The sequence below is a fragment of the Cetorhinus maximus genome, chromosome 15 (genome assembly GCF_964194155.1).
Source record: "Cetorhinus maximus chromosome 15, sCetMax3.hap1.1, whole genome shotgun sequence".
Classification (NCBI taxonomy): domain Eukaryota; kingdom Metazoa; phylum Chordata; class Chondrichthyes; order Lamniformes; family Cetorhinidae; genus Cetorhinus; species Cetorhinus maximus.
In genome coordinates this window covers 58,444,602-58,462,559 of record NC_135893.1, presented here as the reverse complement: position 1 = coordinate 58,462,559, position 17,958 = coordinate 58,444,602, and the positions used below count along the sequence as shown (strand labels likewise).

Sequence of the window (17,958 nt, the reverse complement as noted above, 5' to 3'; positions counted from 1 at the left end):
TTTCTCTTTCATCAAGAGTTAATTAGGAAAAAAGGATCCATTTGATGAGAACAGTTTGTTTAAAATGTTGACGGGACACTGCAAACTACAAACCCCCATTGCAGATTGTGCTAATTTATTTCAAAAAGGTCCTTCAGCTGTCTCCAGTGGTTGGTTTCCATAATATTGCATTTCAGCCTCGGGTAAATCTTATGAGAATCTGTGTTGTTATATAGGGGAACAGCATTAGTACTGAGATAGTCGCTGAGTAATCACATCTTCAAAAGCTTCAGATCTCATCAACACCATCATCGAGATATTAAGGCAAGCTAAATATCAGAGAAAAAGTAAACAGCGGCTGCCATCAAGGCTGGAATCATATTTAAAGGAAGACAGTCATGATTGGCAAGGCCAATCATCGCAGCCTCAAGACTTTGCTGCAGGTGTGCCTCAGAACGGCTTCCTTGGCTCAACCATCTTCAGCCATTTGATGAATGACCTTTCCTCCAATATAAATTCATGATTGTAATTGCTTGTCAACCATTTCCCAATTTTCAGCTCCATTCCCAACTCTTCTAATAATGAAGGAGCACATGCAAGTCTACAGCAGAACCTGGATAACATTTGGCTGACAAGTTACAGATACCATTCACACTACCCGAGTGTCAGGAAATAACTATCTCTAACAAAAAACACACTTCTTGATGAACTTAAATGACACCATCATTGCAAGTGACCTACCATCAACATCTTGACCAGATGCTTAATTGGAGCACCATGGTTGAAAGCCAGGCTGAGGCAGGGTACTCCAATAAGTAGCTCATCTCCTGGCCTGCTGCCACCTACTAGGGTCAAGTTGACAACATAGTGGAATACTTCGCTCTCCTATTTTGGTGCAGCTGCCACAATATTCAAGATGGTTTCAACAATTCAGAATAGTGCAATCTGCTTGTTACCTCTCAATATATCACGCCTCCATCACTATTATACTGTGGTTGTAGTATGTACGATCTGCAGGACACAGTCACAACTTACAAAGCTTAAGTCAACAGCACCTTTCAGCCCTGCAACCTCTAGCACAGGAAAGAGCGTGGGAACACCAGCACCTTCAAGTTCTCCACCATCCTGACTTGTACACAGGCTATGCTTCAACTCCTTACTTAACACAATGGGAGCTCCATTAGGACAAAGACTGCAGCAGTTCAAGGAAAAGACCCATAACCACTTCCTCAGAGCCACTAAGGATGGGCAATAAAATTGTGGCTTTGCCATCAACCAGAACCTGCATGCAAATTTTAAAAGTGTGTCATGGTTCATCAGCTTTCTCTCTCAGTGAAAGCACATCAGGATGAAGCAGCTTTGTAACAAAAGCTTACATTATGAAAGAAAACCTTGATTGAACTCAAAGGCATTGCTGGCACAGAGTATACAGGACTGTTTCTTTTTTAGCATCGGAGTATGAAGCTGAAAAAATGTTAAGTTGCTCTCTGTGGAACATCTCCAGACATTTTAGATGTATTAATTATCTTGTATCTTTGCTTTTGTAAATTGAATTGACACAAATAAACTGAAGAAATAATTTTAGGTTACACTAGTCTGGTTCCAAATGTGTTTTTTCCATTTTTCAAGAGACAGGCAAAGTAGTCAAAATCCAACATGGATTCTAATGTAGAGCATTATTGTTAAATAGGGTAATTTGTAGGCTAAGTCCAACCTTATTCTTAAGATTAGAAATACCAAAAGTGCATGAATGACATTTACAGTATTTGGTCAGCACCAATGGAACTGAGGAACACCTATGGAAAAAGTGCAGTTATTGAAAAGTTGTTACCACATCCTGAACTTCATGGACCAGTTTTACAGATGGAAAAACTTTTCTTCTTTAACCATGTTAGATGCCCGATGACATTAAATTAAGTCACCAAGCCCTTTGAATGTGTGAGTGTCTCTCTCTCTCATTCAAAAGAACATATTGACCATCTTCATCCAGCCACAGGCAAAATCAGGAGTTAATTCCTGATGGCATTCTTCATAGACTTTTTAAATTCTATTTTAACTTTTGTTACTTTGACCAATTGTCACCACAATCAATACCCTCATTAATAATTAAAAATGCAGCTGTGTGACTTAATATGTTAGCTGCAAGTGTACTCTGCAACTAATACCTTCAAGGCCAACTGAAAGATCATCTCCTCTCAAAATCATAGACCAGTTGCTACAAGCTAAGCACTAATCAAGTTAGCCATATAATAAAAACATGCCAAGAATCATTTGTATCTTTTTCATTCTTATTCTAAGTCAGCCCAGTATATCAAACAATGTTTTGTTTTTCATCACCTTCTCTTCCCACCTACTGTTTACCCCAATCTGGTGGGGTTTTTTTTAAAAAGCAAGAGCAACTGTTTCAGTTAGGTAGTTGTTACTGGACTAGTAGTCAAGGTGCCTGAAGTAATAATTCAGAAAAAAATGAGCTCAAGTCCTACCAGGGCAGTTTGACAAATTTAATTCAGTTCAAAAGAAATGTTGAAATAAAATGCCGATACCATGAAGGACCGTCAGATTGCCATAAAAGTCCTAATGATTCACTAATGTCCTTTACGGAAGGAAACCTACCACCCAGTCTGGCCTATATGTGACTCTAGTTCCCATACCAATGTGGTTGACTCTTAATTGCCCCAGCAAGGCACTTTGTTGTATGAAACCTCTATCAGCTGTTCAAGAAGATGGTCTATCGCCTTCTCAAGGCAACTGGGGATAGACAATAAATGCCATGGATGTCCACATCCCATGACTGACTTTTTCTCAAAAAAAGAGGCAATGTTGCAGGTATGTGCTGCAAAGCACCTCCAATGCCTAGCCTTGGATACAGTCTCCAAACTAACATCTACCCATCACAAATATTTCTCTATATTCAAAGACCATCCTTCTCTTTGAACTTTGCAGACTGGCAACAATTCAGTAAATTTAGGAAAATAGTGACTCTCGCCCTGCAATTAAGCTCATACATGTGCAAATTATATTTAACTGGGTTGTAAATCTTGTGTAGTACATCTATTATAGTTATATTCATTGACAGACAATACTGTGAAGACATGTTTGTACACTTGTAGGTAGCCAGTCATTGTTTTCCTGAAAAGTGCCTCCCAATCTCACCCCTTCATATCATGAACAGAACATTTTTAGTCTCCTATTCACAAAGTGAATAAATACAATACCTTCTTAGCTCTTGGAAAGCATTGCATGATTAGGTCCATTTAGCTTTGAGGAAAAACATTACATTATACATTAAATCAGGCACTTTTTAGCAAGTACATTGAGTGTTTCTTCCTCAATGTCATCAACCCATCAATAACACTTGTCATTGGTCCAGTATAAGTCACATATTGAGTAAATGTATGATTCAGCTTCTTTTCAGCTCAGTTCCATGGTTTCCTGAACTCCCAAGCAATTTACCTATCAGTAAAACTGTAAGTTCTTTCCATGCTGCCAATTACATGGATTTTTATTCCTGGTGTTTAAGATTCCTGGAACACTACCTTCCACATTGATACTTTTATCCAACTGCAACAAAATAGTTCAAACCGTCATTGAGAAAAAAGTGCTTCAGATCTCAAATACCAAAAGGCTGGGTAACAAGATCACATAGCCAATGAGAGGCTGTCCACTGTCCTTCATCCATAATATTTTGGAATGATATTTAAGGACTGGACTTAATGTCAGTTGTACATGTTTTTTAAAAGTATTGTGGTGCTCCTTTTTGCAGACAATAGTGTTATTAGCAGACTCACCTGGGGCCCAATGCACTCTATCCAGAATGTGAGTCAGTGGGTTAAACTGTGAAATATAGTAGTAGGTCATCTCAGATATAGTGCCTCTTTATAGAGCCTAAGAGGGGAGCTTAAAAGGGTTTTACAAGATATATACATTTCTGATTCATCGTCGTCTTTCAGGGTCCTGGAAGTCACTCCTTCAGGACCCTACTCAAATGGTCTTTCTTCAGCAACAGCCACTTCCTAATCCAAGGCAAGCATAAGGTGTACAAGACCTGTCTGAAAGAGCTCTTCACGGCCTCTGGTCTTCACCTGATTCGAGATCCAGAACAAAGCATTGAGATGAATTCATGGCCTATGTCAACCTATCACTGTGGACCCTGGAGGCAGCCTCATTGCAGATGCACCTCTTTAGAAACATTGGTACAGGGGTAGATAATTTAGCCCTTTAAGCTTGTTCTGCCATTCAATTAAATTGTAGCTGATCTGCAACCTAACTCTATATCCCCTTTAGCCTCATATTCCTTAATACCTTTAAGATGAGCACAATTAAGCTGTTGGGGATAAGTGAACCATCTCAACAACACTGTGGCTAACACAACACAGTATCCTATTGTAGGTCATTCCACCACAACAAAGGCAATTGCTGTTGAGAAAACCCAGAATCAAATTGACTACTGCTGGAAGATTTTTACCTGGAGGCCACAGATGAGAATATGCAAACATATAGCCAGGATTCAATATCCATCATGATTGGGCTGTGAAAAGGAGGTGTTGCCGAACTGCTACACCTCCAACTAGTGAAAATACCACTCCATGGGATATACAAGAACCCAAATCCACAGTCATCAGTTGGCTAATAACTGATTTGCAACTCTTCTTGTAAGAAGGAAGATATAAAAAAAGGTCCCTTTTGGCCGAAAATGACAAAACTGGTGATAGAAGCTTAGGATTAGGTCATCCAATACAAGAACCCTACAGGTATGCATTACTCCAGGACATTGTTGATGATCGGTCAGTTTGCCTGCCTCAGTAATAAAAGCTATAAGAATGGACCAATCACTGGAGGCTTGGATTTTTCTGACTTAGCTAAAGAAAATCCAATTTTCTGACAGGTATGGCAATCTGAGCTGGACAAGCAGTAATTCTAGCCCCAAAGTTAATCAATAACCCTTGGCTCCGTCAATCTGCGTCTTAATGACAAACTTGCATTTATATAGCACCTTTCATGTCTTCAGAATGCACCAACAATGTTTATTGGTTGTCAATTGTGTTATGTAGGTAAACACAACAGCCAATACCACTGAGTTAAGGGATCAGATTTGTTTTAAGATGTTAGCAGAGGGATAAACGTTAACTGGCACACAAAAATGTCCCCATTCTTCAAATACTGCTGAGGGATCGTTTACATCTGCCCCATGAAACAATTTGTTTCCTTCTCACTCCTTTGCATATCCAACTGGGAACGTAACTTGAGCAGGGTATAAAAAGACCTTAACCAAGACAGTGTTCCAGTTTCTGTTCCCTGTGCCGTCCCTGTGCACTGGCAGATGTTGACAAAATGTGAAGGAAACCCAATTATAACATGTCCAACAAAATGGATTCAAATAAAAAAACTACTGCGGAAGCTGGAAATCTGAAATAAAAACAAAATGCTGAAAAAAAACAGCAATTCTGGCAGCATCTGTGGAGAGAAAAAGAGACATCGAGTCTAATATGACTTGGAGTTCTGAAGAAGAATCATGTTAGACTCAAAATACTAAAATAGATTTAAATTTGGGCTTCCTGCTGGCAGTGCAGCAAGCTCAGAAAGCCGGAACTGTAGGTGCCCTATCTAATTTCAAAATTACTCTCTACAACAAATATTAAAACAAAGAAATTTTGGTTCACCCTTTGCTTAAAAAAAAATCCACTCACATCAGAGACCATTTTCTGGGGGAAAATGTGAGCAGATACTTGCTTCCAACTGGGGGATGGTACAGTCCCTCAACTTTCCCATCTTCTTTCCAGAGAAATGTGCAACAGGCAGGTTTCCTTCATACTAACCAAAATGTATTAGTGCTGAAAACGTTAGCAATAGTTACTTTTCAGAGACAGCAATGGTAAGAAATTCCAGTCACTATTCTGTCAATCATGTTTAGTTACAGTTCATTTAATCCAACTGCGACTCAAATTTTTCTGCAATGTGTAAATCACTTCACAGAAAAAGGAATTTGTGGGCTCACCAGAAAGTACAAAAATCTTTAAATAACAAGCTCTGGGTAATGTCATGCTTGTATCAAACCCGCAAGCGTATGAAGACAATGGACATTTTGGGACAATGTATCTTGCCCCAAAATGGAGCATGGGGGTCAGGAGACTTTTGTAATTTCTGCACAGACAAAGAACAAGCTCATGTCTCTGTAAAGTCATTAAACGGCAAATGTCCATGGGTGGTGTGCTCTTCCCTTGAAGGGGCATTCTGGATACGAAACCACCTCTGATTTTATCTCTTTTTTTAGTTTTTCATGGGATGTGGGCATCATTGGCAAGGCCAAGATCATCCCTAATTGTCCTCGAACTGAGTGGCTTGCTAGACCATTTCAGAGGGCAGTTAAGAGTTAAACACATTGCTGTGGGGGTCAGGAGGACATGTAAACCAGACCAGGGAAGGATGGAAGATTTCCTTCCGTAAAAGGACATTAATGAACCAGATGGGTTTTTACAACAATTGCTGATAGTTGGACTAGCGTTATATTCCAGATTTAATAATTGAACTTAAATTCCATCAGCTGCCGTGGTAGGATTTGAACCAGAGTGTTAGCCTGGGCCTCTGGATGACTGGTCCAGTGACATTACCATTACACCACCATCCCCCACCACCACCTTATTGTCTGGATATTTACAGAAACTACCCCACTCCCCTCCATCTCAGTATGTGATAGCTTGAAAGCTAACAGAGAGTTGGGGAGATAAAACCACGGCACCTTCCCATGCAACCGCAGAAGGTGCAACACCTGCCCCTTTACTTCCCCTCTCCTCCCAGTCCAAGGGCCCAAACATTTCAGCATTTCACTTGCACTTCCCTCAATTTAGTCTACTGCATTCGTTGCTCCCGATGCGGTTTCCTCTACATTGGAAAGACCAAACGCAGACTGGGTGACCGCTTTGCAGAACACCTTCGTTCTGTCCGCAAGCATAACCCAGACCTCCCTATCGCTTGCCATTTCAACACTCCACCATGCTCTCATGCCCACATGTCCATCCTTGGTCTGCTGCATTGTTCCAGTGAAGCTCAACACAAACGGGTGGAACAGCACCTCAGCTTCCAACTAGGCACTTTACAGCCTTCCGGACTGAATATTGAGTTCAACAATTTTAGATCATGAACTCTCTCCTCCATCCCCATCCCCACCCCCTTTCCGATCCCCCCTTTTTTTCCAATAATTTATATAGATTTTTCTTTTCCCACCTATTTCCATTATTTTTAAATGTATTTCCATCCATTGTCTTATCTCTACCTTTTAGCCTATTTCGATTCCTTCACCCCACCCCACCAGGGCTATCTGTACCTTGCTTGTCCTGCTTTCTACCCTTAATTAGCACATTCCTTAGATAATATCATCACCTTCAACACCTCTTTGTCCTTTTGTCTATGACATCTTTTGGTTATCTCCACCTATCACTGGCCCTCTATCCAGCTCTACCTGTCCCACCCCCCCTTAAACCAGCTTATATTTCACCTCTCTTCTATTTTTACTTAGTTCTGTTGAAGAGTCATACGGACTCGAAACGTTAACTGTGTTCCTCTCCACAGATGCTGCCAGACCTGCTGAGCTTTTCCAGGTATTTTTGTTTTTGTTTTAGAGAGTTGGGGAGAACCCAGTTTATTAAAAGCAGGTATGAACATCCCCCATTGTATGGTAATGGCTTCTAACATCATATCGTCCGTGTGGATAATAGAACCATGGATCACATGATCAAAACTTACTAGAGACGACACATAGGGCACAAGAGGGACCATCCTCCAGCAAGAAGATAGATCCCTGCCTAACAATCAGTCAACCATGGCAGTGGGAGAGGGGCTAATTTGTTCCCACCTGCAAAAAAAAATCTCTTTTTTCTACAGAAGCTCGAATGCAACTTCATCTGAAAATCCAGAGATTTCCAATCTCTATTCACCTTCAAAGAACCACAAGAGAGGGCCCCCATCCAGGCCTGCAACGAGTTCGCCTTAAAGGATCAATTCAAACACGTGATAGATTAATAACAGAATAATAAGAAAATCGAAGTGCACAAGTCATCTGTAAAATATATATTTCCTTGTGTGTATATGCCTGTGTGTTTGAGGGAATGAGTGTTGTATTGTGTTTACATTCTGGGTGTTGTGTGAATAAACGTGTATCTTGTCTTTTGATTTCAACTTATCCGAAAGCTTGTTTTATGTTTTATCCTTTAAAGTCACAACACCCAAAGGGTTTAAAACACTCCCTCTAAAATATACATCTTGTTGCAAACAACCAAGAGGTAAGGTAAAAGGGGAAAAGTTACCCCACCACCTCTCCCCATCCGTAACAGTATTGAAAAATACACTCAGCAGATAGTTGACAGAGAATTACAGATAGTAGTTCAACTAAACAATGTCTCTATCAAATCACAAGAGTAAAATTCAAGCCAGTTTAGCAACTTTAAGAAATAATCAGTGTCAGGCAACGATAGACAGCCTATAGTTTTTATTAAGTAAAATATACCTGCATCTTCTCAGGTGCCCTGACTCATCTAGGGAAGACATGACTGTCAAACAATTCACAGTAAACTAGTTGAATGTGTTTTGAATTACACGAGTAATATTGCACTCCATTTAATTCCAGCAGAACGCTGTAAAAACACATATACAATATTGCACACTGCCTGTTTTTCAACTACATAAACTGAGGAATGCAAGATACTAGCCGTAAATCTACATATTTGGAAGTTAATAGGCATGAATTATATTGTTTTCAAACACGCATGTGAACAGAGATATGTATAAACAAATGAAAAACATTCACAATAATATATGCACTAACTTGACTTAGCAACAATCTTACCCCTTCAGTCAGAAGGTTGAGTTCAAGCACAATTTAATTGATGCTCAATATCACACCGGAGTGCTGCATTATATCAGACATTAATCTAAGACTCTGCCTACTGTCTGTTGGCTCATATTGATGCTAAAGATTCTCCAGCACTCTTCAAAGAACAGACAGTTCTCTATCACAAACAAAAACAAAAACAAAAATTGCTGGAAAAACTCAGCAGGTCTGACAGCATCAGTGGAGAGAAATAAAGAGTTCACGTTTTGAGTCCGTATGACTCTTCTTCAGAACTAAAGAGAAAGAAAAATGTGAAATATATCTGAAGAAGAGTCATATGGACTCGAAACATTAACCCTGTCTTTCTCTCCACTGATGCTGTCAGACCCGCTGAGTTTTTCCAGCAATTTTTGATTTTGTTTCAGGTTTCCAGCATCCGCAATATTTTGCTTTTATCTTAGACAGTTCTCTATGTCTACTTTCAGCCACCACAGCCAAAAAATTAACTGCCCATTCATCTTACGAGGGACCTTGTGGCATGCAAAATGATTACTGTGCTCACCCGCTTAACCATGGCTTTAAAAAGTAGTCTGTTGTACAAGGGCACTTTAGGGGGTTTGAGAAAGATAAAGGCACTATTTTAATGCAAGTCTCTTTTCCTTCAATTTTGTATCAAATATCACAAAGTATCCTTGCACTATGAACTCTAATAAATGTGATGCTTGCCTCATGGCTCTGCAGACAGAGCATAGGGAACAGATCCATTAACTCTTTTACAAATAATATTACTCTTCCATTTTAGCAACAGTGGTAGCACAGAACACAGGGATACCAATGTGTTGTGGCACAGAGTGGAACAAAGGAAGTCTGAGTTTATGATTACTCACACACTAAGTACCTAATGTCAGCAGAAGTGCACAACAAAGGCCACGTGTTTCTCCAGGGTCACTCTTGTGCATCACTTTGTAGCTAGAGATCAGTATTGACTGAGCTCCAAGAGCGCTGTGCTACAATTCTACAATGATTAGAATGAAAGCAAAATGGAGATATATAGTCAGAATTATAACTGGGAGATTGAACAGAGAGAGAGAGGAGCTTAAAAAAAAACTTTATTAATTTGTTACCTTGAAGTAACTATTGAGATAGTGGCAAATGCATCATTTAAAAAAGAAACTGGGTAACAATTCAAGGATAAAATATAAATTTCACACAAGGATAGGGCAGAGAAATTGAATTAGAACCAGCTACTCCAGTTGATGGCACAGGTGGGATAGACCAAATGGCCTCCTTGGGTATTCCAGTTTTTAGGTTTCCAGGAACAGCTTGACAGAATTAAATTTCCTGCTTCCAACGTTTGCAAGTAGAATTCTTCCCCTGTAATGACTCAACTGGGACTAGCAAGGTAATGGAAATGAAAATGTTTTCATCCTTCCGTAGATCAAAAAAATGGTTTGCCAAAGAACAAGACACCAACCCACTGTTATGGAGTAAAGCATAATATTATTTCTGGGGGGAGGGATTGAAGAAGGGAGCAGCAAGGTAGATGTTACAGAAAATAAAAATACATTAAATAAAATAAGTAGCTACAGAAGGAGAAGCCAACAGAAACAGCATCTGGTAAACAGAAGCTGCAACTTCAATTATCCATCCTGCAATGAACTGGGTTATCTTCCTGAAAAGCATTTCTGCAGAGTCACTTACACATTTTACTTTATTTTCAAAAGAGACATATGGTCATTGAACTATATATACAAAACATTGAAAATCGGTTTCCTGCATGAAGTGCATAAACTCTTAAAAGATTAAATAAATCTCAAGAAATGACATGCATAAACGAATGTGACATATAGTATTTTTACTAATCAAATTTATTAACAAAACGAAAAAAAAGGAAAATTAATTTGATCATGCTTTCTAAATGGCCTTTCACTACAATCTGCACAATTCACAACAAAAGCTCAATTAGTAATAAGCATGCCAGTTATGTATGTTTTTTCCTACAACTATGTTCTAACAGCACAATTTCAGCATATAAATCTATTTTACCTTCTGTAGTTACAAAACGAAATGCTGCGAGAACTCGCATGGCTTCCCCAGCATCTTGATGTAAAGTAAGGCTTGTGCATTTACACGTACCAAGATAAACATTGAAATCACCATGGGTTTCAGTTATTGAAATGCAATTTTCAACGGAATGGAATAGACGAAATATATATACACTAAAATGATGGATTCAAATCAAGCATTATATTTTAAGTCACTTGGTAGTACAGAACATGAATATGGCTGAAAAGAGAGACATACATGTAGCTGAAGCTTTTCATCTTATACTCATCAGGGCAAACACAAGAATGCCAAATTTCAAATGATCACAACGATTTATTCTACAGCAGAAAAGGGACGCTGATTGATTGGCAAGTCTATTCTGATTCTCCATGGCAACGCCTTGGCCAAAGTTACAGAGAAGTTATAGGCTCCCCATGCTTCTGGGTAATTCAAAAAATATATATTTTATTACTCAGTACAAACTGAGTGCTTGATTGCTGCATTTTGAAAATTCCAAAATCTGTCCAAATGGGAATTTATCTTTATTTTAAAAGGTGGCTGCTCTCTCTTTCCTAAGGGTTAGAATTGAAGGCAGGAGACTTGATAGCTGTATGCAATGAAACACTGCCCTCTATTCAAAAATCAATTAAGAGAAGGGCTCTTTGATAGCTAACAAACACAAGGTCTTTTCCCTTTTCAATCCAACATTCAAAACGAGCAGACTTATACTAAGTCTAGAAATTACTGATGAAAAGAATATCTGGTTTGCTTCATGCTGGGTGCAAGTTGATAGTCAAATTTTATCAGGTACTTATGATGCAGATGGTGCTAAGCTTTACATATTCTCATGTATTCTGCCTTTGTTCATAAGCACCTGTTGTCTTGTCTTTAAAGCCCAAAAAGGTACAATACTTGCTTATTTTTCAATATTCCTCAATCCTGTCCTAAACAGTCATGAACTTCATGGATATTTGAAGCTCATGCATTCCATTTGCAATATCTCATCCCAAATGAAATAGGAGACAGAAAGCTGTTTAATACAAAGGAGGGTGTTACCTACAGGTGTAAGAAGCAGTTTTTTGGAATATGGTAAATTAATTAGTTCTATTTCTCCATGGCATAATGCATTAAATAGTATCTGGCTGATTTGTCGCTTTTATTCATTAATAAATATTGACCTTTTTTTGTATGCAGTCATCTGCTGATGCTGCTTTCTCCACCTTTTCAGGTGACAGCAGAATATGATGGCCATCTCACATATTCTCCAGCAAGCAATTCATCATGAGTCAGATGTAACTGTTAAACCAGTGCTGTATTAATCCATATGTGGCAAATAATAAGCATGTTTTGGCTCAGAAGACAGCAAGGTTACTCAAGAAAACAGTAGTTTAATCTAAACACGAGAAGCCATTCAGAATAAGTCTGAATTGTTGCTGCGGTTTCAAACTTTATTCCCATCAGTCCTGTTGGCATTTAAGATTCCTCTGTTGCTTTCAATAGGTTAATCAAAGCATTCCTGAATGCAGGCATTATTTTCAATCTGTAAAAAAGGGCCTTAAACCAAGTATTTTTCCACTCCTCCACCCACTGCCTCGCCCAAAACCATTTTCCAGGTTGCCAGTGCAGTACCTCAATATAGTGCATTCTATTCCTTCCCATGATTCACTGCTGAATTTACATAAAATTTTAATGGGTAACTGCAAAACCATTGGGAACAACTTCCCCACAGCACCCAAGTTACCTTCATCTTTTTATTTATTTTATTGTAGCATCCAATAATTCTGGTTCAGAAACTGTACTTTGTGGCTGGATTAACTTGGACCATGGAAGGAAACCATGTAATCTAGAGTTGAAAATCCAGGTTTTTCTTTATAAAGACATCATTTTTGTCCTTTTGAACCTCATTTTTTACAATTTTTTGAAATCAAATGAAAAAATTGAATCAGTTGTGTCTGAGCCTGCACTGCTCAGTGCATCAATGGAAAATGATTCCTTTGAGAAACAAGACCAACATTTTTAAGCGCTGTGAAACCTTTCAAATCAAAACATAAATATTTTGGTTAAAATAAAGTATTTACCAGCCGTATGAGACATAAGATTCTGTACAGTAATTCCTGAAGTCTAATAGCCTCGACTGATGCAGTAGAACCATCAGTGTAGCTGGTTACATTCAGCCCTTCCTTGCAGTTATATGCCAGTTTACACTTCTGCAGCCAGGCCTGCTGGTATGCTTGGTCACAAGACTCTCCAGGCCTTCTTTCAGCCATGTTTCAGACCAAAACCTGCAATAGATAGTTACAAATTAATTGAAGAAACGTTTGTCCAATTGCTTTGCACTAGTTGAAAAGCAAGTCCTCTACCATCCTTGCACAGCATCCAGAGGTACTTGTTAAACACTCAAAAGAGGACAACAAGCTACTTGATCCTAGGCCTCAAAATAATTTTCCCCAACCACAGTAATTCAGTTCCATTAATCTTGAAGTCTCTCTGTTTCTCTCATTGCAGAGGGCATCTGAACGTCACTGAATATGTGTATACATTCATTTATGGGAACACAAGGAAACACATGAAACCCAAAAAATCTGAAAGCTACTTAATTTTTAGCAATTTGTTAAGTCAGGAAAGCAGCCATTTATTTACTATGATATCCACATGAAGACAGAAATAATGCACAAGTAACTGAGGAGTGTGACACAGTAATAGCTCCATTAAAAAAAAGCCTGTTTGTTATTCCTCTCTTTCTTGGGTAGAGCGAGAGGCTGATGAACAATGAGTGCAAAAGGCTTCAAAATAATTTTTTTTTAAATGTCTGGTGAATAATTTTAGTGATCCTCAAAATGGGATGTCAGTCTGAAGAAACTAAAGAGTTTTCACTTTTTATACCAGTATCAACCAATTCTAGGACAAGTACATTAGTGGCACTAAAACTCTGTGACAACTTTTAGTTTACTTGTTCAACATTCTTAGCAAGCCTCTAGTATTTGAAACTGTAGCTTAACAATAGATCAAGCATCACATTAGAAAGCACACTTTCAGCACATGAATTGCTTTCTTCTATCGTTTTCAACATTAAAAAAAAATCAAGTTTGAAAAGTATGCATCTTATTTAAAATTCCAAGCAAATTAAGATCTAATTGACTCATGAATGGAAACAATGGTACAGTTGTGTGTCTTCTTAATTCTAAATTAAATGAATTAAGATTTTTAACTTCCTATCTGAAACCCTTTTTAAGTTGAAAATTAAATTCACAGGTTAAGGCTTGAATACTTAGCAATTCTGGCGAAGCTCTTCCAGCTGAAAGGAATAAAAGCAACAATGTGTCTTGTTCCCTCCGTGACACCCTGCTCCACTCGTCTACCATCCCCAACAATCCATCCCCTTATAGCACCTGCCCCTTCATTTCCTCTCTCCTCACTGTCCAAGGCCCCAAACACTCCTTCCAGGTGAAGCAGTGATTTGCTTGTACTTCTTTTAATTTAGTATTCTGTCATCATTGCTCACAACATGATCTCTTCTACACTGGGGAGAACAAACATAGACTGGGTGACTGCTTTGTGGAATATCTCCACTCAGGCTGCAAGCATGACACTAACCTTCCAGTCGCCTGCCACTTCAATTCACCATCTTGCTCTCATGCTCACATTTCTGTCCTCAGCCAGCTGCAATGTTCCAGTGAACCCCAATGCAAGCTAGAGGAACAGCACCTCATCTTCCAATAGGCACTTTGCAGCCTTGTGGACTCAACAATGAGTTCAACAACTTCAGACTATGAACTCTGTTCTCCATTTTGGATACTCCCCCAGCCCCCATCCCCCAAAGTGCCAGTTTGTATTTTGTTTTCATGCTTTTGCTTCCAGACAAAGCTGACCTTTATTCTGCTATTAACATCTACTCTGGACCAATGCTTTGTTTCTTTACTAACTACCATTGTCAATCCCTTTGCCTTTTGTTCGATGACATCTTTGGTATTTAATCTTCCCTGATCTCCCATTAGGTTCCGCTTGACCCATGCCCCACCCCATTTTTCAACAGCATAAAACCCATTCCATTTATACCTCTCTTCAGTTCCAAGGGTAATATTCAACTCAAAATGTTAACTCAGTTTCTCTCTCCACAGATGTTGCCGGACCTGATTTTTTCCAACACTTAGTTGAGATCTCCACCATCCATAGTATTTTGCCTTTATATTGTGTCATTTGATATGCATTTCTTCTCTCACATCCAGGCTTCAACTCTCTTGTCCTCTCTATTTTAATTAATATTCTATATCTCTGAACAGTCTTTGTTGAACTTCATTCATTCTCAAAATGTGGACACTTCCAGCATTTACTGCCCATTCCTAGCTGGCCTCAGATGGTGATGGTGGTGGACCTACTTCTCGAATGGTTTGAAACAACTGAATTGCTTGACTTCAAACAGCTACAAGCCACATACAAGCCTGATTAAGTGAAAGAAATCTCATTGTTAATCAAAAGGACATTTGTATCCAAGATCTGAACACTCATTCCATTTTGATCTCTGTGAAGATGGATTTTTTAAAATATTTTTGGGAATATGGTGGCATTTTGTAAAGAAGGCTGTATGTGCGTACATGCATGCATGTGTGTATGCATGATTAATTAAACTTAAAATTAAATTAATTAAAATTAATTAATTAAACTAAATTAGTAAAGAGTTTGCCTTTGGGAACTGAGAGATGAACAGTAAAGATGCTAGATGCATGCATTTATAATGAGAAGCAATGGTAAAATGGATTTATAAGTAAATAGGTTAGGTTTAGAAATTTGCATTAAGAGATAGAGACTTGGATTTTCAGCTGTTAAATTTCAATGGGGAGTTTGGAAGTGTCAAGGGACTTATACAACTTAAAGGTTTCATCAGTAAACAAGGGAGCATTATTAAATTTTATTTGACCCAAAAGTGGATGCAATAGACAAACATGAGACTTTTATATTTTGGAAAAGTTGACTTCAAAGAGGTGTTTCAGGACAATGGAATCCAAGATGAAAGGGGAAAAGATATGTAAGGAAAGATGTTTTGTTGAATTGTGGTGGCTGTGTGGGGGAGTTGCCCTGAGACCAGCTCTGTGCCAAGAAAATGTGTGAAATCTGAAACAGCCATCCAGTCAAACCAGAGAAGTCTTTTGTCTCAGAAAATAGCCTGTTTCTTAATCTTTCTTTTGGATTTCCACAGCGGAGTGGAAGAGAGTGAGGAGTCATGTAGTATACCTTTTACTAAAGTGACATCAGTTACTGCCTTGTAATATTACTGGATTTTTATGGTTAAATATCTATAAGGGAGCTGTTGCCAAGTAGTTTACTTGTGTGTTCTGACCAAGTGGGGGTTTTTTGGGGGATGCTTTATAAAACTGTTTTAACTGTGAAACTTTAATCTTGAGTTCTTAGTTTTTTTTTTCTTCTTGTCAATGAATCTTTTAATTTTAAAATTCTAAATATGTTACTGGGATTCTATGCTTCTGGGGTCAGTAGTTTTTCCCTCATTTTCAAAATACAAAAAAAGTTTATGATCAGTAAGACAAGTTTCCCTCTGGGATTTGGCTTGCTCAGCAAATAGCATCTGCTGTGGTCGCAACATCTCTTGCATATCCTATTTTAACTGCTCCACCATTGGTAACCATACTTTCACCAGCCACAGCCCTAAGCTCTGGAGTTACCTCCCTAAACCTCTCCATCTCTCTTGCCTCCTTCAAGATCCTCTTTAAAGCCTACCCCTTTGACCAATCTTTCGATCATCTGTCTCAATATCTCATGGTTCAGTGTCAAATTTTGTTTTATAGCACTCCTTGGCATGTTTTGTGTTAAAGGCACTATGTAAACGCAAGTTGTTCTTGCAGTTGTGGTGAATTAATTGGATTTTTAAAACAACAGTCACTGGTCCTGATACCACGTTATTCTCGGTTATGGTTGGCAAATTCACTTTTAAACTGAATTGCATAGTATATGCAGCCCAAAAATAAGCCATTCAGCCCATCCAAAACGTCTGGCATTTATGCTCTAAGGTTCCTCCCATTGTTCCTCAATTACCTTTATCAGGATAATCTCCTTAATTCCCTTCTTCCTCATAAACTGGACTAGCTTCCCCTTAAATTTATCTACACTACTTCAAGGAGTAGTTCAGGTGAATAATGAGTTCCACATTCTCACCACCCTCTGGGTAAAGAAGTCTCTCCTGAATTCTTCAATTGACTTCTTGGTGACTGGCTTATGGTGATGGGGTCTAGTTTTGCTCTTCCCCACTCTGACTACGCAATCAGAACCTTTCAGAATTTTAAAAGACCACCTGTTAGGTTACCCCTCAGCCTTTTCTTTTCAAGACAAAAGAGACCCAGCCTGTTCAACCTTTCCCGATAGGTAAAAGCTTGCATCATCAGGTATTACCCTTGTAAACATTTTTTGTACCATCTCCAGTCCCTCTGTATCATTTTATATGACATATGTACAAAGTATTCCAGATATCGGTTAATCAAGGTCCAAAACAAGTTGAGCAGAACCTCTCTACTTTTCAATTCTACCCCTCTTCCAAGAATTCAATGAGGCTAGTGAAGCAAGATTTGATTTTCCTAATGTTGATCTTAAGATAATTGATCTATAGTTCCTTGGACATTCCTTTTTAAATATAGATAGCAATCAGTCCTATGGCACTACATCTTTTTTAAACAAAATATATTAAATTTGTGTAATACAGTCTCTCCTATCTCTTCTCTAAATCTGTGATGCAATCCATCCAGACCAGGGATTTTATCCTGAGTTTCGATTAGCTTCTTTAATATTTCTTTTTATTTAAAATGTGGTTATATCATTTCTAATCTTATCTTCCAATATCATGTTCACTTGATCCAACTCAGTGGTTAAATAGTGAAACAAAATAATTATTTTATTTCTTCCATTTAGCTATCCTTGCCTTTGGTTTTATTCTAACTGCTCCTTAACATACAAACATTTTTAAAATTTTTGCCTGTAGAATATTTTACGACTTTGTTTAATGTTCCTTGATAATTTAATAGTTCCTATTCGCCTTCTTTCCTGATTGCTTTGTATTCTCCCTGGTCTTATGTTGTCCATGTACGCAGCGTACATCCCCTTCCTCA

The 17,958-nt window shown here is 38.5% G+C and overlaps 1 protein-coding gene across 5 annotated transcripts in view; it reads right to left on the bottom strand.

Annotated features, from left to right (window-relative positions):
- LOC144690711 (putative helicase with zinc finger domain) overlaps window positions 1-17,958 on the bottom strand; it is a 453,895-nt gene that overhangs the window by 425,109 nt on the left and 10,828 nt on the right. For all 5 annotated transcript variants that reach the window (XM_078558475.1, XM_078558473.1, XM_078558477.1 and 2 more), the window contains one exon: window positions 12,928-13,131. In XM_078558475.1, the coding sequence (XP_078414601.1) occupies window positions 12,928-13,116 (189 nt within the window). In that variant the 5' untranslated portion in view covers window positions 13,117-13,131. The remainder of the gene's footprint in view (window positions 1-12,927; window positions 13,132-17,958) is intronic.